General features: G+C 56.1%; 1 protein-coding gene across 1 annotated transcript in view; it reads right to left on the bottom strand.

The window, feature by feature from the left end:
• Positions 1-6,126: 6,126 nt before the first annotated feature.
• The window catches only part of WNT3A (Wnt family member 3A), a 35,278-nt gene continuing 16,734 nt past the window's right edge, over positions 6,127-24,670 (bottom strand). Inside the window, exons 3-4 of the mRNA XM_017663107.3 lie at positions 11,399-11,664; positions 6,127-6,763 (exon numbers count right to left, since the gene is read on the bottom strand). Of these exons, the coding sequence (XP_017518596.1) occupies positions 6,284-6,763; positions 11,399-11,664 (746 nt within the window). The 3' untranslated portion in view covers positions 6,127-6,283. The remainder of the gene's footprint in view (positions 6,764-11,398; positions 11,665-24,670) is intronic.

Here is a 24,670-nt window from a genome sequence, read left to right as displayed (position 1 = left end):
TGAAAGTAGCTAGGCTTGAATGCATGGCATCCCTGGGCAAGCTCCCCTGTGGAGAGGCCTCTTCTTTTGAAGCCTCACCTCTTCCCAAAGCCCTCCTGGATTCACTGCAACATGCAGAGCATCAGTCATCTCAAAGCACATAAGTACCTGGCCAGCAGGACTCCAGCCAGTAGCTCCATCCCAGAGTGGGTGGGTGGGTGCACTCAGATAGGCTGTTGTGTTCCCCAATTCCCAAGGCAGGAGTGGGTGAAGGACCCCAAAGCCAGAACTCTGTGGGTTGGGGGCAGGCTGCCCTGCCAGCCCAGAGCCTCCCTCCCTCCCAGTGGCCATGTTTGGGTGGACCCTCCCTCCCAGTGGCCATGTTTGGGTGGACCGAGTCCTGGTCCTCACACCATAAATACCAATTTGCAGGAGCCTGAGAGCCAAATGACTGTTTACCATGGGCTCCAGAGACTCAAATAAAAAAAGAGAGAGAGAGAGAGAGACAGAGCTGGGAGTCAGCCCGGAGCTAAACGTCAATTAGCACCTTCTGACTAGCTCCTGTCCCAGCTGCCAGGCCAGTTCCAAGACTGGGCCCTCCACAGGGCTTCCCCAGCCTGGTGTCCTGGGTGCTGGCCCGGTCCCAGCATCCCCAGTGAGAGACTGAGTACAAGGAGGCCTGAGGGACTGGACCAAGAATGCAGGTCATAGAAACTGCACCCCACTCTCACCTCCCCCAGGAAGCCCTCCCAAGTGACTCAGAACGTAATGAAAGGGTCACTGTCCAACTCTCCAGGGCCAAGGTCACCTGGCAGAGTGAGCAGTGGGGTGGCTGGGGTATCATCTGTTACCTGCTCCCCATCCCCTGATGTTATGGGGGGATAGAGGGAGGAAGTGGTGCAAGCAGCTTGGGGAGGGCAAGGGGGCTCAGGTGGGGGGAGCCACTATAGGGGAGAGAAGGGAGTAGTGCCACTTCAGGTCATCAGACCAGACCAGGGCAGGGCCATGTCCCCTACACCAGACCAGGGCAGGGCTGTGTCCTCAACACACCTGGGCAGGGCCAGGTCCCTCAGAACCGACCCAGGGCAGGGCCGTGTCCCCCACACCAGACCAGGGCAGGGCCGGGTCCCTCAGAACTGACCCAGAGCAAGGCTGGGTCCCTCAGACCAGACCAGGGCAGGGCTGTGTTCCCCAGGCCAGACCCAGGGCCAGACCAAAGCCAGGCCATTTGGGCACTAAGATTCACCCCACCCAGGCTGTGCGGTGCTGGTGGTGGCCAGCGTCTCCCTGCAGGAGCTGGGGCTGTGTGGGGTCTCATCTTCCATGCCAGGCCTGCAGACCTGGAGCTGAGCCTGCACCTGTTGACCCCAGAGTCCCAGCTCCGGGAGGTTCTGGCCCTGCATAGAGGTGGGGAGGGGAGTGGGGTGGCTTAGAGCATCCCTCAGGGAGGAACCTGGGGCCCAGGACCCAGAAAGTAGGAGCTGGGGGAGGGAGGGCACTGGGGCCCTGAGGGGGACAGCCACACCCCTGTAGAGCTTCAAAGGGCAGAGCTGGGAGTGTGAGATTCGCAGGGGCTGGGTGGGCTGGTGGGGTGAGGCCCACTGCCTCCGGGGCTTTAATATGGTTATTCCTCTCCTGTCTCAACTACCTGTGAACAGGCCCACCAGGCCCATTTCCTCCCTCAGGCGGGCAGGAGGAGCTGTAAACTCCCTGGAGAGGCCTTCTGGAGAGGCCTTCTGAGGCTCTCAGGCTGCCCAGTTCTGGCCTCACTCTGAGTGGGGGGCTGGGCTCGGCTGCCTGGGGACATGCTGATGTTGGCAGGTGATGGCTTCAGATGTGACATTCCATGTCTGCAAAAGGCAGGAGCAGAGAAGACCTGGGGGGCACTGCCTCAGCCCACTGCCTCTCACACTAGAGGGAAACTGAGGCCCAGAGGGGGTGGGGCTTGCTCTGGGCCAGTAGACCTGGTTTTGCTTCCTCCCTGAAGCTCCCTCACCCATACTGGGGGGCTGCCCTGTGGCCCCTTGGGGAGGGGTGCTCCATACTGGCCCTCTTCTGGTGGAGTTCTGCCTCTCTCTACCCTGGAATTATGGCAGCTGGACCCTGAGGCCCACTGCCCCCCTGCCCCAGGTCTCTGACATGCTGCGTGTCCTCGGACCAGTGCCACCCATCTCTGGGCCCCAGAAGACAAAGCCTGATGCTGGGGAATTACACTCCTACTACTCAGAGGTGTGGGGACCGCACCTCTGCATCCATCCCCCAGGTGTCTGGTCTGCTCCCCTTGCAGGTCTCTGCATCCTCCCCTGTAACCCCACGAATATGGTAAACAGTCATTTGGTTCTCAGGGCCCTGCAAATTGGTATCCCTGTCTCCCTGACCACCACCACACCCCCAGCCTGCCTGTTGCTCCAGCCCCTTCATCTGTGAAGCCCTGGCACCTAGCTCCTAGTAGATGCCAGTTAGGATGGCTCCTGGCCTGGCCCTGACTCAGGTGCCACCGTCTGGGCTGTCTGTGTGCTGTGAATGGACCCATGGGCAGCTGAAGTGGGGCACCTGTCACCCCCACCTCCAGGGACTAACCCCTGTGAGAAGCATTGACCCCTATTGCCCAGGATGGCTTGATGGGTGTGCGGGGTCCCTCCTACTGGTGACTCACCCCCACGGAGGACACCTGTGGCTGGTGGTCTGGCCTCGGCTGCTGCCCTATTCTCCCTCTTTGTGGAGTATCTGCTGCAGCCCGTCTGGCTCCAGCTGACCCCTCATGCAGCAGTGGGGAATCCCTTGTAGTCAGTGTCAGCCCCTGACCCGTGGGTGACCTGCCTGGAATGGGACTAGTGGGGAAGCGTCCAGTACAGGGCTTGGGCTTATGGGGGGATTGGTGAGTGCCAGCTAGGATGCACATTGGTGGGGGTGCTGGAGCCCAGAGGCCAGGTCTGTCTCCTGTCCCTTTGCCCCACTGGGCCCCTACCAGCTGCCTTCAGTGACGTGAAGCTTCCAACTGGGAGGGGATACAGCGGGAGGCTGGGGCTCCCAAGGTCCTGCCTGGAGGGTCAAGGCCATGACAGCCCACTACGCTTTCTCTCAGTTCCCTCCCCGCTCCATGGACCCCCCACTCCTCCCACCAGGCTGCTCCCCATACCCTCCCACAGCCCTCTCTCCACACAGGGCTCTGTCTGTCTGGATGACCCCACCCACTCTGAGCCTGCATACCCATCCAGGACCCCCACCCACCCTGGGTCTACACCCCCTGTTCAGGATCTCCTTCCTTCCCAGGTCTGCACCCCTATTCAGAAACCCCACCCACCTTGGTCTGTACTCCTGCCCCGGACCCCCTTCCTTCCTGGATTTACACCTCTCTGTCCAGGACCCCCTTCCTTCCTGGGTCTGCAGTGACCATCCAGGAACCCCTTCTCACCCTAAGTCCACAACCCTGGCCCAGGACCCGTCCAGCCGTCTGTGGCTCCAGTGGCAGAGCGTATCCCCCACTGCCTGTGCTCTCAGGTGTGGCCCTGGCACTCTGGCCTCAGAGCTGGCTACACTGGGCTTCCTTCCTTCTGCCTCCCAATCATGGCTCTGGTGGGGCCCCACAGTCAGGCTCTTGGTGAAGCCTCATTTTGTGACCTCCGGCCCCTCCATTCCAGCAACTGGCCCCAGTAGGGCCTCACCTTTGATGGGGGCTGGGCCTCTTGCCCTCAGCTCCCTGACACCTACCCACCTCCTCAGCTTTCTCCCTGCCTAAGGGTCTGGCTGGGTGCAAGGGCAGGGCCCAGAGTAGTGGAGGGGATTTGGAAGGGCAGAGAGACCCTGCATCCAGCTTGGAGAGGAGGAGATGTGGCCTTGGGAAGGCTCCCTGCTCCCACAGTTTTCCCAGGCCTCACCCAGCCCTGTGTGCCCCATATCCCCAAGGGTGGGTGGACAGAAGGGCCATGTGAGGCTTCAGCCAGAGGATGCCTTGCTCGTTTGGGGGTTTTCCTTGCCTGGCCTGGAACAAGGCCACCCCATCCCTGCCCCGAGGTCCTGTGCATGATGTTGGGATGGAGTCCACCACATACGTAGAGACCACAGCCTTCTGCTGAGCTTTGCACCCCTGGGCTCTGCCCTGTGGTCTGGGAAGGCTGGGTGTCCACAGCTGGCTCTGGCCCCTGGCCTGAGGTACACAGGGGCAGGCAGGGGCCCCTGGGAGGTCTTGGCCTCATGTGGTGGCTCCCCACTGGATTCCAGCCACATGAGCTGTGACTTCTAAATTGGCCTCAGCAGGTGGTGGGAGGAGGCCCAGAAGTGCCCTCCTCACTTCCAAGATCCGGCCAGACTGGATTCGTGGTGTGCCCCATGACAGGCCTCCGTGGGTACCCCACATAGGGTGCAACCTTCTGTGCTGTTGGTGTGTTCCCAAGCCCAGGGTGCGGGCATGTAGCTGGTGCGCCCATGTCATCTGAGCGATGCATGGTGTGGACATGTGTGGGGTGTCTGTGGACATGTGTGGGGTGTCTGTGGCTGACCTGGCAATTGTCACTGCAGCTGACCTGGGTGGGGGTCCCCGCCTACAGGGGCTGCCTTGGTACCTCTCTTTCTTCCCCTGAGGTCCCCACGGAGGCCCCTGTTCCCCTCCCAAAATCCCACTGCTCACCCAGCCCTGCGCCTCGCTGACCCACTACCAAAAATCCAGCACAGTCCATGGCTTGTTCAGTTGCTGCTTCTTTTTGTTGTTGTTTTTTTTTTTACTGTACCCATCATTTGAAACTCACAAGCTATGACTAAATTTCTTTCATGGAAAGAAAAGGACAAAAACAACAGGTCTGTTTGTCTAGCTCCAGTGTATGGTGAGTGTAGCAGCATTAGAAATAAAATTAAAACTAAAAACACAAAATTCAAGGCAGAGGAAGGGGTGTGAGGTGGTCCACCTCCCTGTGTCTCTTTCTCCTGCCAGGAGGGCAGGCAGAGGCAGGGGACATTTCACAGTGGCAGAAGCTGAGGGGGATGGGGGCATTCTCTAAAGGGCAGGACCTGGCAGGAGGTCCCTATGGTCGCTGGCCAAGGAAGACAACTAGTCCGAGGTGAGGAGGACCAAGGGCCAGCCAGAGGCTGCAGGACAACAGTCAGCAGCAGGCGGATTGGGGCACAGGAGCCGGGGGTCCGTCCTGGCCACCCCCCTGGGGGCTGTGCATCCTCTGTCTGCAGCAGGGGCAGGGGCTCATCCCCCTGACGTCCCAAGCAACCCAACCCAACCCAACCCAAAGTGGGCCTCCAAGGCCATGCACAGCACTGGGCCTGTGGTTCTGCACAGCCCTGGGGTCTCCCCTCGACCCTCTTCCTCATAAGGGGCTGTGGCCCAGGCACGTGGAGAGGTGATGGGGCCTGGGGCGGGAAGTGGGTCGTGGGGAGGAGAGACTGGCGTGCCAGGCCTGGCTCTTCTCCTGTGTCGGGATGGGAGCAGGCAGGGGTGCCCAGGTAGTGGGACTTTTCCTGGGGCACGCTGACCAGGCCCAGAACCAGCCAGGCAGGGAACTGGGAGACAGTAGGAAAAGCCTGAGAAGAGGGCCTGGGTGTCTGAGGCTCTGGCACATGCAGTCGGTGCAGAGCCAGGTCTCAGAGCCCAGGCTGTCTGCTGCCCTGCACTGCCTGAGATGTCAGGGCAAATGTGCTTGGGGGGCACCCTGGTCCAGAGCTGGGGCAGATGCCCGGCTGAGGGAGGGGCACCCCAGAGCCCAGAGGAAGGGGGGCGGGCCTCGTGCCATGCCACAAGGCCTCGAAGCTCCTTCTGCCAGGAGATGCTGCTCTACACACAGGCGAGCTGGTGAGGAGGAGCTTGAAGGCTGAACCCCCAGAAGGGACCCCGCCCCATCCAGGAAGGGGAGCCCCCAGGAGGAGCCCAGTACCCGTTGGGAAGAACCCCACTCGGGAGCCTCACCCCTGTCCTACCAGAGGACCCCCATTCAAGACCCCTACTCCCAGAGCTCCACCACATCCAGGGAGGACCCGCCCGCACCCAAGAGCCCCAGCCCTGGAGCCCCGCCCCATTCAGAGGACACCGCCCCCATTCGGGAGCGAGGCTTGGAGCTCCACCACCAGGAGGAGCCCAGCACCTTCAGGGAAGAGCCTCCCCACACCCCCCCACCCCATCCCACCCGCAACACACATACAATCGGGAGCCCCACTCTTGCCATACGAGGGAGAAGCGCACCCCATCCAGGGGTATCTTCGTGCCATCAAGGAGACTCCGCCCTGGAGCCCCGCCCCATCCAGGGAGGAGCCCTTCACCTTGCTGGGAGGACCCGCCCCGTCCGCGGAGCCGTCCAGATCCGCGCTACTTGCAGGTGTGGACGTCGTAGGCGCGCGCGCACTCCTGGCAGCGCACGTAGCAGCACCAGTGGAAAACGCAGTGACACTTCTCCCGGCGCCGCTCAGAGCGCACGTCGTGGCCGCGCCCGCAGCACAAAAGGTCGCAACCGTCGATGCCGTGCGAGCTCACGTTGCAGGTGCGGCCGCGCGTGCCGAAGGAGCCCGTCTCAGGGTTGGGCTCGCAGAAGTTGGGCGACGCCTCGTAGTAGACCAGGTCGCGCTCCGTGGGCAACTTGAAGTAGGTGTAGCGCGGCCTCAGGGTCTCCACCCATCCGCGCGATTCGCGGTGCTTTTCCACAACCATTTCCGAAGCGCTGTCGTATTTGTCCTTAAGAAAGTCGCCGATGGCGCGGAAGTCGGGCTGCGCCCACCAGCAGGTCTTCACTTCGCAGCTGCCTGACAGCCCGTGGCACTTGCACTTAAGGTGCATGTGGCTGGCGATGGCCTGCGAGTGAGAGAGTCAGGGCCCGGTCTGGGCACCAGGTAGGGCTGGTGGGGTACGTGCGAAGTGTCTCCGCGCTGTGCTCTTTGCCTGCAGCCCCACCACCCCCATGCTCGCCTGGAAAACAACCCGACCAGCCTGCTCCATCACATGCCTGGGACTCCTAGGTGGTGCAAGTGCCCTCTTCGTGGGCCCCCACCGAGCACCCCTTGCAGACCCAAGATTCTGGAGGAGGGCAGGGCCTGGGAGCTTAATCCCCCCAACCCCCAGCTGCTTCTCCGCTGGGTCTACCTCCACAGCATCTACAACTAGGTGAGGAAAGGAAGGGGCAACGACGTGAAGACTAAGGGCGGGCATGCAGGAGTTATGCCATAGATTCTGCCCTGAAGACCCCAGGACTGTGGCAGGAGTAGGGGTACTTGGGCTGGTGGCAAGGCTGGGTGCTGGCCCAAGCTGGGTAATGAAAGCTGCTTAAGGGCAACAGTAGCAGGGCCTGGCTGAGGAATGTGTACTTGGTCCCTTCTCCCTTTGGGGGACTTCATGGGTGTGGGGACTTTATCAGAACTGTCTAAGGCTGCATTGTCCACTGTAGGCCCTGGCCACCCAAGAGCCAGAGGCTGTTCCAAACTGAGAAGTGCCATCAGTGCGAACCACATGCTAGCTGGCACTGAGTCCTCAGTCTTCGTGCAAGAAGCAGATGTAAAATATCCTGTTCATGGTATTGATTGCATTCTTGTACTGATAACCTGGGCTGTATTGGCTTTACTAAAATTTAGTATCAAAATTAACATCACCTGAGAGAATATAGCCACTAGCTCTGTAACATCTTTCTGTGTTGACAGATATTAACTACACTAGTTGGGATGAGCATTTAATAATGTAGATAACTGCTGAATCATATTGTTGTAGACTTGAAATCATATGACATTGTATATCAACTATAGTTCAATTAAAAGAACACTAATGTCACTTGTTTCCTTATTAAACGTGGCTCTCAGAAAATCTGTCACTAAGCTGCGTGGCTCCCAGTGGACTCCTACCGAATAGTGGCTTAGGCTTCAGGTGGCTCTGTGTCCAGTGGCTGCCTGCACCTGGCAGTTCTTCTGTTCATATTTGGCCTTTCCTAGGGCCCCTGCCAATTCCCCTCAGTCTTTTCTGCCTAATCTCCATTGTCTTCTTTCCCAAAGAGGAGCTGCCACAACCCATCTCTGCCTCTTCAGGCTCTTGTTTTGGTTTTGGTTTCCAAATAGGCACATCCTTTGAGGAGTCCACAAGTCCCTAAGAAGAACTCTTAGGGGTTCTGGGCTTCATCCCACACATAGCACTGGTCACCTCTCCCATCATTAATAAAATGCATGTTTTGCTGCTTCTTGAGTTTTCAGTGTTTGGTGTTCTCCATGGACCCCTCACCATAGAAGAAGAATTTGGTGTTTATAATCACTCACACCACATGGTTGCACACCTTCTCATCCCTTTCCTGCCCTAAAAACCATAGCATGATTCCAGTTAGATCAGAGTTTAGGGCTGATGGGATTGGGACTGTGTTAAATGTCACATTCAGCTGAGCCCTGTGATGTTTTACGATTCTTCCTTTTCTACAAAATGCTTTGTTGCTGCCTTAACAAAAAACCTTATCACTGATTCAGTCTCCAACTACCCCCAATTGTGCAAATATCCTCTTGAAGATGATCACATGCTCCAAGTATTCTAACAAGCTTTCATCTTCTGGGAGGCTTCTTCTTCAGAGGCCTTCTGGTAAATTTTGTGAAGTGTGCACGTCAAAAACAAGTATTTTCTACTTGCAAAGTTGGCAAGATGGTGTAGCTGGGTATAAAATTTCTGGCTTAAAATATTTTTTCCCTCAGAATCCTGACAGCATGGATCCATTTTATTCTAGTTTTCCATGTTGTTGGAAACTCTGATGGTGTTTTGATTCCCAGACCTTTGCATGAGACCCAAACCTCTCCAGGAAAGCTAGGAGGGCTCTTTGTGCCTTGCTGTGAATTTCATGACAACTTATCTCAAAGTGCATCCCTCTTGTGCCAGTCACTTATGGGCCTGCCTGGTCTGAAACCTGTGTCCTTCAGTCCTGGAGACTTTCCTGCCTCATTCCTTTGCCAACTTTCTCTTTGTCACATTCATCAATGTCTGTGTTGGACAGATCCTCCATATTTTCTATTCTTTCCTGCTTTCCATCTCTTTGTCTTTTCGGGGTATCTCAACTATCTTCCATCCTTCTTGCTGAGAGTTTTGTTTCCACTCTTCCCTGTCTACTTTCTAGAACTCTTTTTTCCTCTGAAGTTTCTTTTAAATAAACATCCTGTTTTAATTCCATGGATGCAGAGTCTTTATCTCTCTGGGGTAGTGACAGTGTTTGGAAGTTTCCATCTCCCTTTACAACATCTCATTGTTGTAAGTTTTGCTTTTTTTGGTTTGTTTTGTCTTTACCTTTGTGGTTGCTGAGGGACTTCCCCTGCTGAAATGTTCATGCTTTCATTTTAGCTCTGTGAACTTAAGTGAGTATATTTTCCCCTTGCAATCTGTATCTAAAAATTCCAGTGTCTGGGGTCCTGGACATTGTTTTAGAAAAAATTATTTGTAGGAACATTTTACAATCCAGAATAAGGTTATTATCCTCCAAAGAGGATGTATATGCTTTTTCCAGGTATGTGGTGATACCAGCAATTTGGGGTTGCCCTAATCCACACTCAGGTCTTGGGATTTTTCCAGCTCTCACACGTGCAAAGTGGCAGGTCTGCTTCTGGTTCTTGACTCCTCTGGGTCCCTGCCTCCACTGAGGACTGGTCTAGAGGTAGCACCATGCTGGGCTTAGCTCCGTGAGGTCAGGAAGTGCTGCTCCATTATGGTCTGTCTTCCCAATCAGCTAACAACTCCTGGACAAAAGTTGCCCCAGGTACCAGGCTTAGAGTCCTGTCATCTCCTGGATCTTGGGCCACCAATTCATAGTACGTGATTACTTATCTGACACTTAGAATAATTCTATGGGAGCATAAAATAATACAAAAATGTATATATGTCATAAGTGCAAAGCCAGACACATTCACAAATGACTGGCCCCCTAACACCAGCTCAGAAACCGCCATCCAGTCACACCAATTCTAACAGCATTTCCTTGAGGACTAATGATTTTGGGCACCTTTTCATGTATTTGTTGGCCTTTTCTATATTTTCTTTTGTGAAGTGGATTTCCATTTTTTTCACTATTGAGTTATCTGTCTTCTAATTAACCTACAGAGTTCTTTTTATATTATAGCTTTTATATATTTTTTGGAATGAAGCTTGGAGGAGCAGCTTTTATATATTTGTTGGACTGTGTATATATTTTATATTTATGTTTTTATTTATATAAGTATATATATTTTTAATGCTTTATGTATGTATAATAACCCACTATATATATATATTATATATATATATATATATATATATATATATATAATATATAGATATACATCTCCCTGGGTGGATTATTTTTTCAATCTCATACTGGTGTCCTTTTATGAGTAGATGTTCTTAATTTTAATGCAGCCCACATCAGTACATTTTTCTTTCATTGCAAATGTTTTTTGGCCTGTTTAAGGAATCTCTGCCTACTACAAGGTCACAGAGATGTTCTCCCATGTGTTCTTAGTGTTTTATGTTTTACCTTTCCCACTTGGGTTTGTAGTTGACTTTGTATATGGTGTGACTGAGCTGCTATCCAGTTGACTGAGCACCACTGTGGAAAAGACCATTTTCCATCTTCCCGTCTGCACTGTGCTGACTTGCCTGTGATTAGCCAGGTGCCTGGACACAGGTGGCTATGAGGCACTTTAGGTATCTCATTCTGCATTTATGCTTGTCTTCTGACCCAGTCCTTTTTAGTAGGGCTCACAAAACTCAGTCCCTGCCAGCCTCTCCAGCCCCCAAATCTCCATTTGGGGGACAGCCTCTGTCTGTTCTTCCTGACCTCCCTGTTCTACCCAGACTGACCTCCTTGCTTCTTTCAACCCTGGGCTGCCTGAGGCTCTCTCTGCCGCCACACCTACAGAACTGTCCAATACTCTGCATGTCTCGACTCAGCATGGCCACTGGAGGTCTTTTTTGCCACTCTGCCTGGGTTGTTGTGGCCCCTTTGCTGTGCCCGGGTGACCCAGTGTGTGTACTTCCTCACTATAGAGCTTCCTCACTGCACTGTCTCCCTCTTGGGACCTGTAAGAGCTCCTGCAGGGCAGGCCTTCATCCCATCCCTCCCCTTGGGATCCCAGCTCCGCAGGCAGCCTCCCATCCCATGGGAGTGTCCTTGACACTTTTGGAGCAGCTGGCCAGGGCTGTTTCAGACAACCCTGGACAGGTGGCGAGCAGATCCCAGCCTGGCCATAATGGTCAGCCTTCCTCAGCCAGCCACACCCTTCAAGGGATCAGGGCACATACCCTGCTCAGGAAGCTATTTCCCGGTACCCAGGGATGAGGTTGGGGGATACTTTTGGTGCACCTCAGGATGCACAAGGAGTGGTAGAGGGGTCCCCCAGTGCACCCCCGGGACACACAGGGCTGTAGTCAGACCCACCCCACCACGTACACACCCCCAGGACACGCAGGGCCATGGTAGGCAGGCCCCCATGCACCCGGACATACCTGGCGTCCAGCCTCATTGTTGTGGCGGTTCATTGCAGAGCGGGCATCTGGCCGGTTCTCCCGCGCATCTGCAAACTCCCGAGACACCATCCCTCCAAATTCGATGTCCTCACTGCAGCCGCCCCACTTCCAGCCCTCGCCTGGCAAGCCCAGGTGGCGGCTGCTGCAGCCACAGATGGCGGTGGAGCCCTCGGAGCAGGAGCGTGTCACGGCAAAGGCCACACCGGCGGAGGCGATGGCATGCACGAAGGCCGACTCCCGCGTGGCTGAGGGGAGAGGCAAATGGGTTGGCAGGCCCCAGCGGGGTCCTCGGCCGGCTGGGCCTGGTCACCCTATCCCCACTGCCTTGTTGGTAAGAACCCCAATCTAGCAGCCCCCAGATGTCCACCGACAGGGAATGGATAAACCACTGTGGCCCAAAATAAGGCAGTCTGGGGTTAGAGTGTGCAGTGTGGGGCTGTAGTTCACCATCCTGTGTTGCCTGTCCGACAGTTGCTAGGATGGTAGATCTTGAAAGTTCTCATCACAAGAAAAAAAATAGTAACCTCGTGTGGTGACAGATGGTAACCAGACCTCCTGTTGGGACTATTTTGCACTGTGCACATGTATTGGATCATTATGTCCTTCACCGTGATGCAACGTATGTGTCAATTGTTTCTTGGTAAGAAAAATGGGGATGTCTCCATAAAGTGGAATTCTATTTATCAGGAACAAAGCCGGTGGGGTGGGGGGACAGAGGTATTTAGGAGGAACCCTCTGGGTGTATGGGGGGCAGCCTGGGCTGTGCTGAGACTGGACCCCAGCCAGCTTCCTCAGACAGTATGTGTGTACACACATCTCTGCAAGGAAGACAAGGGCTTGGGGCTGCCCTGGGTCCTGTGTGCTGGTGGAACCCCATCCCTGTTCACTCCCCATCCTGTGTGTGTGCACAGAGTGCCTGCTGTTTGCCACCTTTCACTGGAGAAACAGCAGGGGGTGAGATGACCTCACGGGCTTCCAGGAATTGTAATAACCTAGGTCTGGGATGCAGGGGGTTCAGAGCCCTGCAGGCCTTGGGCTGAGCCCCGCTGGGCATCTGGCCGCAAATCTGGAAGGGGACACGCCATTCTCTGATTCTGCTCCCACCTCCCGCCTGGCCAGGGCTGCCCAAGCTTGAGGGCTGCTCTGGCCTCCTGAGGCGGCTGAGACCTGTTCTGCCCCTTCTGCCCTTCCCTGTTCACCAGAAGGGGCTCCTAGTTGGGACCAGCCTGGCCCCCAGCTTCCTCCTCGTCATCCCCATGTGTGTGCCGCACACACCCAGAGACCACAGGCGGAGCACTCTGCCTGACAGCCACCCGGCCCCCACCCCCTGCTGTCCACCCAGCCCTGTCCCAGCTGCCTGGCCTCCAGCCAACTCGGCTCTCCCAACCCCTTCCCTGGTTCTTTCCAGCTGTCCCTCTGCTCCTGTGTCCTGCTCCATAGTCCCACCATGCAGTCCTGGGCATGCCCAGCACCTGGTCTGGGCAGCTCCCTCCTCCAGGCTTGACTACCCTGACTCATCCTCAGCTAGGCAGGGACTGTGTCTCGTTCACCATTTTCCCCAATCCGAAGCCTTGCCCCTGCCTCACAGCTGGCTGTAGGGGAGGGGGCCTGGTGGAAGAGAGGGCAAGGGCTCTGGGCTGGGTCGGGAAGCCTGGCAGGCTCTGGGCCCACCCGAGGCAGGCCCACCCTTGGGGCCGGCTGTCTGCCTCTCCCTGCTCAGCTGGTCCCTGAAGGACCCAGGACAGGTCCTCTTACCCAAAGACCAGCTAGGCAGCCCCCTCTCCCCATTCCCGGGCAAAGCCTCCCTGATTTCCTTTCCTAACACCACGGATCAGTCCACAGCCAGCCTGGAGCAGCCCTCTGCTGCCCCAAGGCACCTACAAATAGAGGCCAGCATGGCTGGACAGACTCTTGCCCTCCTGCCCTTATTTTATCTTCTCGAGGACCCTTGACTGCCCCCACCCCACTCTTCTTCCTTGCTTCTCCTGCCCAGGGCCCCAGCCTGGTGCCTCCCCTGCAGGGCCTGCAGCGAGCCTGGGCGAGGCTGTGAGCAGGCAGCCTGCAGGCTCCTGGGACAGAGTCAGCATGTCCACGGCATGCCTGGAACCAAGTGCCTTCCCCACTGCATGGGCCCCTGGTGGCCTGCCTCAAGGCTCAGCATGGGCAAATCCAGTACCTTCTTCAAGCACCTTGGAGCCTGCCCTCTAGCCCTGGGGCTCAGGACCTCAGGAGGAGCCGGCCTCCCTCCTCAGCTAGCCTTCCCTCACCTCCTTTGAGATGAGGGGAGAGGAGCAGCCCGGGGCTTGCCGCACCCGGAACCAGGGCTTGGAGATCTGTCTATCGAGCTCAGGCAAATAGACCCAGCCGCCAGACGTACTTGAGGACATGGGTGTTGAAGGGGACCCTCCCCTTGAACTTGGAGGATAAAGAGCTCATTCCTGCCCAGCTCTGTCACTGGTCAGCTAACGACCCTGCACACATCTTCCTTCCCATGGCCTAAATTTCCCTTTCTCCCAAATGAGGGGGTAGGCTCCTGACAGATAAGGTCTTGGCATTGAGGACACCTTGGAGCTGGCCTTTAGCTTGCTTCTGAGGAAAAGAAGCCTCGGTGAAGGGGCTGCAAGACAAGCAGTCAGAAATGTGTGAGATGGTTTGTTCTGGCAAAGAAACTCATTTTTAATTCTGAAGACCCAGCTCTTTAGGTAGCTCCTCACAAAGAGAAAAACTAACTTTGCATTGGAGAAGGCTGGCAGACCCCACCTCACCTGAGGAACTAGGGCTGCCATCATCAGCCTGGGACAGAGGGAGCCATGCCCGAGGCAGATGAACATGCTCCCCTGCTTAGACATGCTCCAAGGACACCTTGGAAGGCCTTTGCACTGAAGATTGGGAACGAGTCATCAGGAGACATCCGACAAACCCAAAAGGCCTAACCAAGCTCCTCCCAGTCTCAAGGGTGTGAAGGACAGGGTTGGGTGAAGGGACCTAGAGACCAGGGATGAATCCTGGACAGAAAAGGGGCATTGATGGAGAAGCAGGTAAAATCTAAGTCTGGACTTCCGTTAATAGTGATAAATCTTAGCTCTGAATGATGCTGCTGGGTTTGGGATTTGTCACCCTGTGAGGGGCCTGGACCCCTGGTGCCCCTCCTGCAATGTTTCTATAGGTCTATAATTATTTCTGAAGAAAAAATTAAAAGGCATCCTAAGTCTGTGTAGAAGGGAGACCCCCAGAACACCCAGATGACATCCCACGGTGGCAGGAACTTCTCATCCAGGGGCCCTTGGGTAGGCTTCAGGCGGCTTATAACCCTCCTGAAATAGTGAGCAGGAATGACAGGGCCTGTCTGAAAACTCGTGTGTTTTCTGGATAGAGAATCCGTTGCTTTGAGCAGATATCCACAGGAGTTGGAAGCAAGCAGGTCCTGATGCATTAGCTGGAATAACCTCAATCTATGGAGGAGGGAGTCAGGACTCCCCTGAGGTCATGGGTACCTGAGGTCATGGGTACATGGGTACATGAGAAGGGCACCGCCAGGACTCAAGCTCAGTTCTGGACCCAGAAGCCACCCCAATCACAGCCAAGTTCTCAGCTACAGTCAGGATCTTTGTCAGAGGTCTCTGCCTCTGTTTACACACCAGAGGTTCTGGGGAGTGGGGGAGGAGCCACCCTGCCCCTGGGGAGGGAACCCCAGCTTCGGGGTGATAATGAAAACACCTCCATCACCAGCAAAATGCTGTCTTCCCCATGGGCTGTGGTGGGTCAAGGGAGGGGTGAGGACAGGGGCCTCAGGGAGAGGTGCGGAAGGGCCACAGCTGCTAGTTTGCCGAGCCGCTGGTGCAGAGCCCACAGGAGTCTTTGAGCAGAGCAGTCTCAGGCCTGCTCTGCTCAGGCCCAGGGTCTCATTCAAGCCTGTGAGCTGGGCTCTGGCAGTGACTTTATCTCCCTGGGCCTCAGAACTTTAGAACTAGAGGGATCTTAAGTCCTTGTTGCCACATTTGGATTTTGTGGGTTTGTCAAGTACCAGAGAACATTTGGGAGTTGAAATAGGACTGCCAAGTGTGCTCTTACTTTTTCACATGAGGATAAGAGGTATAAAAAATGACTATCATAATTTCAGAATTGTGATCGGGGGGTGGGAAAAGCAAGAAAGGGAATCTTGTGACAAAGTTGTTCTGTAAGGCAAGCATCTTCCACAGGGAAAACCATCTTCCCCAGAAACATGGCATTGTTTCATTAGTAATTATTTATTGAATTCATGCAAAGTATCAATGATCTATCCTTCCTTCCATCCACCGACCCACCCATCTACCCTCACCCATGCCCTCAACTATCCATACACCCAAGCACCCATCCATGATCTACCATCCACCCACCCATCATTCATTATTCATCCACCCATGCATCCATCATCCACCCATCATCCACCCACCCGTCTACTCATCCATTCAGGATTAGAGAGCCTATAATGAGCTATACACTAGGCTCAGAGCTAGAAATGTGAGATGAGTAAGAAGCAAGGTGCCCATTCTCAAGAATCAAGGTAAGAAATCTGCAAGAAAGTGGATTGCTACGTATCTGATCAACCCAGGCTTTCCGAAATGTGAAGGAGCTACTTGACCGGGCGGCAGTTAAGCAGAGGCTGGTGACCCACTCTCAGGTAGAAGGAATCCCTGTACTGGGAAGGAGTGTGCACCTCCTTTAGTGAGAGGTCCTGCTTTTGTGACTGAGGTTCTTTGCTTTGGGCTATGCTAAGTCACCTGCTTTTAGGAGCTTTTAGTTAATAAGTGAAAGAGTCAGGGTAATAAGGACACACAGTGAAGCTTAGCAATGTGTGAGCTCTGGGGAAAGCCTGGGATAGATGGATAGATGGTGAATGGTTGAAGGGTGGATGGAAGATGGATGGTTGGGTGGATATATGGATGGATGGTGGATGAATGGTGGTGGATGAATGGTTGGTTGGGTGAGTGGATGTGTGGGTGGATGGGTGGGTGAGTGGTTGGATGGGTGGTTGGGTGGATATATGGATGGATGGATGGATGGTGGATGAATGGTTGGGTGGGTGGGTGAGTGGATGGAAGGGTGGATATATGGTGGATGGATAGATGGATGGGTAGAGTCTGGGGCAGGTGAGGGAGTCCTGTGTGCTGAGAGATGGGTGCCAGGCGGAGAGCAGGGACAGCAGCCAGGCAGGGGTCCATCACGGCTGAGACCTGTGCAGCTGCACGTATGGCAGGCTGAGGGCTTTGGCAGTGACCTCCCTGGGTCATAGAACTAGAGGGATCTTAACAAAACCTTTTTTCTAGATTTGGATTTCATGGGCTTGTCAAGTACCAGATGTCATTTGGGGGCTGAAATAGGAGTGCCAAGTGTTCTTATTTTTTATGAAAAGATAAGACTATAAAAACTACCAAACATCAGAAAAGGGCCTTTTAACATTAAAAAAAAAAGGACATATTTCCCAAGTCCTGTATACTTGAATAAAACTAAAAAAAATCATTCCAAAGCCCTGGTCTTTCATGTTTCACCATGAAGTTTGTGGTAGGCAGCAATTTTTGAGCACCCAACCGTGTTCTAGGTGGACAGGCAGGCTGCAGCCTCTGTCCCAGAGCTGACCTTCCCCTGGGGAGGTCACCCAGCAGGCTGTTCCAGAGGGAGATAGGAGAGCAGGGCCTGGAGGCCACCCTGGCCTGGGCGCAGGGAACCTTTATGGAGAGAACTGGCTGGACTGGAGGTGGGTGAGCCACTGTCACTACAGTCTGTGCAGAGGCTCAGAGTAGGTCAGCAGTTAGTGCTGAGCCCAGACAAGGGTCGCGGGAGGCTTCTCCACCCCCAAGCCAGGGGTCCCGAGACTTCACCCGCCGGTTTCTGTGGCTGCAGCCTTGAGGTGGTGGAGGGTGCACCTGCCCTGCAGGCTCTGCACTCCACAGTGGGGTGGAGGCCTCCTACCTGTCCTCTCCTCCGGGGAAGGGTGGGGGATAGATACTGGATGAAAAGGACCGGGACACTCACAAAACTCCTGGGACAAGCCCATTGGCCTGAGAGGGCGCTGGCCTGGCTTTTCTAAGGAACAAGTATGGCCTCAGGTGGATCTGAACTGACTGATGAGATCAAAGTACAGGATCTTTAGTCTATGGGGTCCACCCAGTCAGGCCCCTGGGAAGCTCTGCAGGGAACACGGCCTGGGTGCTACCCCAGCAGCGGTCACTGGGGACACTGGGGCACGGTAGGCTCATAGTGGACCAGGGGCCACGGTTCTGGTGGGGTCAGGGTGGTGGGGACACACTATTTCTGAAAGGGTCCCAGGTGATTCTGATGCATCCCTGGGTTGAGCCCCCAGCCCCCTCCTCTGGGTGATGGCCAGACCACAAGGCATGTGGGAGGACCCCGGGACAGGGCCCAGCCAGGAGAGGGGAGGTGCTCACCTTGCATAGTTGTCTCTGACACCACCTCCTCCCCTGAGGTGGGCCAGTGTCTCTGGCCTGGCTCCTGGTGAAGCCAGGCCCTTGTCACCTTGGGACTCAGTGGCTAGGCAGGAACTCAGCCTGGGGCAGGCTGGGGAGTGGCCTTCCCAGGGGCTGCAGGACCTGCCCAGCAGAGCCTCCCCCTGGCTAAACTATGGCCATAGGCATGGCACTTCCCAGGTTGGGCCTGCCTCCCCTAGAGCCCCTGGGACTCTGGGCTCAGTCCCTCCCCTGGACAGTACTGACAGCACTGGGGCTGGTGCTGCCCACATGTCAGCAAGGGGGCACAGCGGGGTGAGCAGGCACCCTGCCTCCGTGGAGTCCCTTGGCTGCCCCACAGTGGGCTACCTGGGGTGGGGGTCCCCAACCCCCGGCAGGGAAACTGCGTGAGCACGTTCTGCTGCGTCTTCTCTTGCCAGGTAAATCCCCCATCCTGAGAGTTGGACCCCACTTGCTCTGGACACCTCTGGGCTCCAGGAAGGAGCTCCTTTTCACAGCAGCTATGGACAGTGGGACAGGCCCTCCACCAGCCTGGGGCAGGACACACAGCTCCCAACCATGGGACCTCTTTGGGACCCCTCTGCTGCTACCCACACATGTAGCCTTGTTGGTGAGACCCAGAAAGAACTGGGGCTCCCTCACCCATGCCACATGCCCCAGCACACACACAAGGCCACAGTTATAGCAGCTGTGCCTCCCTCTCCGGGGCCTCCTAGCCTCCCCAAGGCTGGGCCTGGGGACTCTACCCATCTGGCAGGTGAGAGGCCAAGGCAGGGGGCAGGACAAGGGACAGCCACCATCAAAACAGACAAGTGGGACTGACAGAGTCTGGGTTGGTCAGAGAGGCCAGCAGACCCTCCCGTCTTGGTCTGTTTGGCCAGTAAGACCTGCAGGATCCTCTCCGACCATTCAGTGGGCTGACACCTCATCCCCCACAGATGTCCCAACACAAGGACAGACAGGGGGCTGGCCAGAGCCCCAGGCCACAGGCTCGTCCTCAGGACGCCTACCTCCCTGGTCTCCTAGCGAGCTGCGCCAGGGGTGTCTCAGGGACATTGGTAATCCCTGGCCGCATCCTGCACAAAGAAAGGAGCCACCTGAGAGCGGAATGTGGTTGGCACCCCGAGGGGGCTGCGGCCCCTGACACGCCCGGCGGCACACCGCCGGCATCCTGATTACCTGCTGGGGCTAATGAATCTGGCTTTGTGAGCCACTGTCACGCCGTGTTAGGCCCACAATGGCCTGTGATATTTTATATGAATTTCCCCCTCGTTGGCGATTAGGCCATAGCAAGCCAGTCATAGCAACCAGGAGGTATGCACGGCTGAGGGCCAGCGGCTAGGGGGGTGCACGCAATTCACACGGTTTAACTTGGTGCTCCCCGGGGCGTGGGAACCGCCCCCAGCATCTTGCTTTCCTCTGGTGCTTAATCTTGTCCTTGCAGGGATATTGTGCTCCCAGAAGGCCTGGCGGGGTGCTGCTGGTCCCCCCACCCCTCCTACAGGGGAGAGTTAATAATATTCGGGGAGGCCAGGGACAGGCTGAAACACTTTCTGATGGGCGAGTCAGGGGTCACAACCTGGAGCCAGAACGACAGTCCCCTCAAGGGCCTCTGTCTCCTTGCTGCCCTGTCTGGCCTGCCCTCCACTGGCTGGAGTGCCCAGGGAGGGGCAGACCACCCGTTGGAGTCCCACTGGAGGAGGCCAGGCCAGGAGGGCTGGGTGTGCTGCCCCCTCCTGCCCCTCTGCCCAGTCCCCCAACCCAGACAGGGCAGGAAGGCAGGCAGGCTTGTCCATGGGCTGACCAAGGGCCAGGCAGAGGACTACGGGGGTGAGCTTGGTCTGGGGGGGCGTGGGGCCCATCCTGCTGAGAACTTGACTGACACCTGCAGACCCTGCCTCAAGGACATAGGGGTTCTCGGGGAACTGACCAGGACTGAAGATGAGCTTTGAGGGGTCAGCCTGGGCCACCAATCAGGGGGTGAGGTGAGGTCCCAATGCAGACTCCACTGGGGGGCCAGCCTCTGCAGGCAGTGAGCCCCCAAGGGGAGCCTGAGGTGGGGTGCAATGGGCAGCACCCCAAGTCTACCCTGCAGGAGGCCCAAGCCCCTGGCCCTGCCCACTCCCAGGGCATGGAACAAGTGGACAGATGCAGACCTGGCCCAGAGCCCAGGGTCACCAAACATCAGGCTGGGGGCCGTGCCCTACCTGCTTACCCTGATGCCCTAGGGCACCATACCCACTGTGGATGATCCCCTCATGGCCCTTTCTCTCCTCTAAGGTGACATGCTCTGTCGCTGTGAGCCTGGTGCCCGGGAGAATCTTGTGCCCCTGCAAGCCCACCAGCCTGGCCCCTGGGCCTTGGAGGCCACCGAGCTCCCCAGGACATGCCTTGTGGGGCCTCCTCTGGGAAGACCCACCTTGCATCCTCACACACTTCACTTTGCCAGGGTCAAGAGGGGTGTTGGCTAGCTCTCGGACACAGGCCCTCCAGTGCCCAGGGGCCTGCCTGAGGACCAGACAGCCTCGGCACTCAAAATTCTTCAAATGCTTTCTGCCAGTGGCCCAGCCACCTTAAGAAGCCAGCTAGAGGGCGCCTCTTCCTAGCCTGGACAGCTTCTGGCCCCAAGCACTGCTCACGGGCTCAGTCTACCTGCTGCCAGGGCCCCAGTCCAGGCCCTGCAGGTGGTGTATGCAGAGCATCCGGGAAGCAGAGGCTTAAGCCATGCTCTGGCCTCATCCTCACGTGCAGGCTCGCATACTTCCAGGGCTGGGCCCTTCTCTGCTGGCCGGGATGGGGTGAGCTCTGTGAAACAAGGCAGCCTCAGCAGGGACAGCCAAGTGCCCCGTGGGTCCTGCCACAAAGCCTGGGTGACCTCTGACATGATTAGGGTTGCTGTGACCCTAATCCAATCAGATTGATTACAGCAAGTGAGGCCATGCAGGCAGGCAGGGGCCTCCTCAGTGGCCTTCTGGAGCCGGCCTCCCTGGGCCATCTTGCTGGCTCCTTCTTGCTGGCCAGTCAGCTCCACCAGCACAGAGAACTGCCATTTCTCAGCCCCCTGACTGCAGGCAAAGGGGAGAAGGGCATTCTTTTTCCCACTTAAACCAGGCGGTGAGGGACTGGTAGTGACATTTTCATCAGCAAAAGTTGAGGAAGAGGACAGTGGAGAGGGGAAGAGGGCAGAAAAGATGGACATGGAGTACACGGGGATGGGCAGGGGGGTGGATGTGGGTGGGGCTGGACATGAAGACCGACAGGGGCATGGTATGGAGCAGACATGGGGATGGACATAGGGATGGATGTGGGGAGGAACATGGGGATGGACACAGAGCGGACATGGGGATGGACATGGAGTGGATATAGGGATGGATGGGGGATGGACATGGAGTGGACATGAGATAGACATGGAGCAGACTTAGGGATGGACATGGAGCAGATGTGGGAATGGACATGGAGTAGATATGGGGATGGATGGGGGGTGCACTTGGGGATGGATGTGGGATGGACAAGGAGCAGACATGGGATGGACGGGATAAACAGCGGGGTGGATGTGGGTATGGACGTGGAGTAGACATGGGGATGGACAGGGGGATAGCCAGGGGGTGGATGTGGGGATAGACGTGGAGAGGACATGAGGATGGACACAGAGCAGACATGGGGATGGACGGGGGATAGATGTGAGATGGATGTGGGGAAGGATGTGGGGTGGACATGGAGTGGAAATGGGGATGGGCATGGGAGTGAACATTGAGGTGGACTTGGAGTGGACATGGGGTGGACATGGGATGGGTGTGGAGTGGACATGGGTAATGGTCTTGGAAGGGTAGAAGGGCTGGAATACAGAGGCCGCCCAAGGGTCCCAGAGGCTTCTCTGGTCCCTGAGGGTCTTCTAGGAAGGGCAAGAGGGTAGGAGAAGGGGGCTCCCAGGGCTGTGGCCCAGGATGGCGGCCGGTCTGCTCTTATGCAGATCTGGGGCTGCCTTCCATTGGTGCTAAGCATAACTGGAGGATTGTGGGTTTGGAGCCCAGGATGCAAGACCCAGTACAGGATCATGTGGATGCCTCAAGGCCCCAAGGGTAAGCGTAATGCCAGCAGTAGTGAGGGCTCAACCCAGGGTCCCCAAGGCAGGTCTGCCTATCCTAAGGGCTCAAAGAGATGGTGCGAGTGGTTCCAGGCCATCCTCATTTCCATTCCTGCTCCCCCTCCATGACCGCCCTCTCGCTCAGCCCAGGAGACCCTGGGCTTCCCCGTGTGTGTCTCCCCAGAGGTCGTCTGTAAGGAGGAGGCGGCAGACCCAGTAAACCTTTTTGATAACAGATCACTGTGTGATTTCGCAATATTCCCAAAGTGACCTGTGGATTCAGTGCCATCCCTAAAATATCCAAGCTTTTTTGCAGAAACCGGTGAGCTGGTCCTAAAATCCATCAGGATGATAAGGGGCCCCAAAGAGCCAAAAGTCTTGAAAAAGTGGAACTGAGTTGGAGGACTCACACTTCCTGATTTCAGGGCCACGGCAGTACAGAGGTGCAGCACAGGTGCAGGAGAGGCTGGTGGCCCTGGGTAGAATAGCACCTAGGAGGGAGCCATGCCCTTCTCTGTCTTCCAGGTGGGGCCTAACCCGCCGGGCACTGCCTTCCTCCACCACCCAGGGCCAGCCTCTTCAGGTGGCACAGGACAGCCTTCTTCCTGAACTCCCCAATGTCCTCCTTACCTGAGGGAGAGGGAACCCTAGACACCCCCATTTGGGTTCCAGAGCAGGGAACCCAGTGGCACTGGGCCCATATGGGGCCTCCCAGCCACTGTGCCCATGCTGAGCATGCATCCTCAGCCCACAGTGCCACTGGCATGGAGCAGCAAAGGATTTGTGGGTGGGAACTACAGTACACACGTGTGTTCACACATGCACATGCATGCATACCACAACTCATGCGTATGCACGTAGGCACACACTCATGTGCACACCCACTCGTACAAATGCACACCACACACGTACACACATATGCACACACTCACACACATGTATACACTCATGCACACAAGTGCACTCAATGTACAACCATTCACCACATGCACAGACACACGTGCACACCCTCATTGCATGAACACAGTTACATACTTGTGTGCACATATAGTCATTCATGCACACACACAGACCACACATGTACACACAACTCACATACATAAGCACACACGCACCCACCTGCCCACGAGATGCACACACACCACACTCATGTACCCACACTCACAGGCCCCAATATGCCTGATGTGCTGCATCCCTCATGACCCTAGCTCCCCCCACAGTCACTGTGGGGAGAAGCCCTGTAATAATCCCAGCCAACAGCTACATGGAGTTGGCTGTTAATCAAGGCTCTTGTTTTACAGGTGGGAAGCAAGCTGACTCACCCATCAAGGTCACACGGTGTGACACCCCCTCCCCATGGAGAACTCAGGCCCACCTGGCTGGGCATGGCCATGGCCGCCTGAAGTTGGGAAGCCCCGAGCCCTTGAGCAAACACTGTCCAGCAGACCAGCCCCAGTACAGTGCTTGGCTGCCCTCTCAGGCCCTCCTTAGCCAGCCTCCCCTGGACACATGCCAATGGTCCAGGACCTGGAGTGCGGAAAAGGTCAAGCAAAACCCGCCAGAGCCAGCATCATCAGAGCACTGGGAAGAGCTCCAGGCAGATGCCAGAGCAAGGAAGGGGTGGCTCTGCAGCGTGGGAGGGCATCATGGCATTCATACCTGGACACGGCCCCCCACCCTCCCTGGAACTGTGAAGTCTTGGGATGGCAGCCATGTTGTTCCTGTGTGGGCAGATGGTTCTGGAGGGAGCAGAAGGGTCCCCACCCCTGAGAAATGTGTCCGTTGTGACCTGTCAGTTTCCCTGAGGGACCGATACCCACCTCAGGACTCTCAGGTTGAATGGTGGCTGTGCAGATGGCATTCCCTGGAAACATTGAAAATCAGGTGAACAAGCCACCTGGGGCAAAAATGATCGGGGGACCCAAAAGCAGACATGCTGACCACTGGGAGGAGATGCCAGGCGGAGAGCTTCTTTGGGGAATAAGGCTCTGAAAGCCTCAGGCATCCCGGGAGGGCTGGAGCCACATGCAGGCCAAGGGCAGGCACATGGCCAGGATAGACCAGAAGCTTCCACTTCCCCCTGCTCTGCAGGCTCAGTGTGGGTGGGAAGGGAAGTCAAAGGCAGGGCTGGGGGCAGACCGGCTCATGTTGCAGTGTGCACCACAACCACTCTGTGGAGACCCGAAGAGGACTTCTTTCCTTTGTTTTTCTTTCCTTTTTTTTTTTTGCCCCAGGATATTAAACCTCTACCTGACCATGAGCTAAAGAAACAGAGTCCCACTGACCAGACAGGACAAAGAACACAGTCACTCTGAGTAGTTTGGAAAAGTTGCTAAACAAACAGGCAGCCACAGCCCACAGCGTAGCACAGCAAACCCAGGTAAGGGGAAACAGCCTGCACTTCACAAGGTTTAAAACTTCTGTATGAGAGACACGTTGTCACAGTAGCAAACAGACAGCCGGCACAATGGGAGAAGCTGTTTACAGGTTGTAGGTCTGATCAGGGTCCAGTGCCTAGAATATGTAAAGAGCTCTGAGAGCCCAACAACAAAAAGACAATGTCCCAGTGTGAACCTGGGGGAAGAACATGAACAGACATTCCCCCAAGGAAGACATATGTTCTACAAGCCTATGAAAAGATGCTCAAGGGAGTCACCAGGGACTCAGGGACGTGTTGATGCAAACCACAGTGAGACCCCACCT

The sequence above is a fragment of the Manis javanica genome, chromosome 14, assembly GCF_040802235.1.
Source record: "Manis javanica isolate MJ-LG chromosome 14, MJ_LKY, whole genome shotgun sequence".
Taxonomy (NCBI): domain Eukaryota; kingdom Metazoa; phylum Chordata; class Mammalia; order Pholidota; family Manidae; genus Manis; species Manis javanica.
The sequence above is the reverse complement of the archived record's forward strand: the minus strand, read 5'-3'. Positions and strand labels throughout refer to the sequence as shown.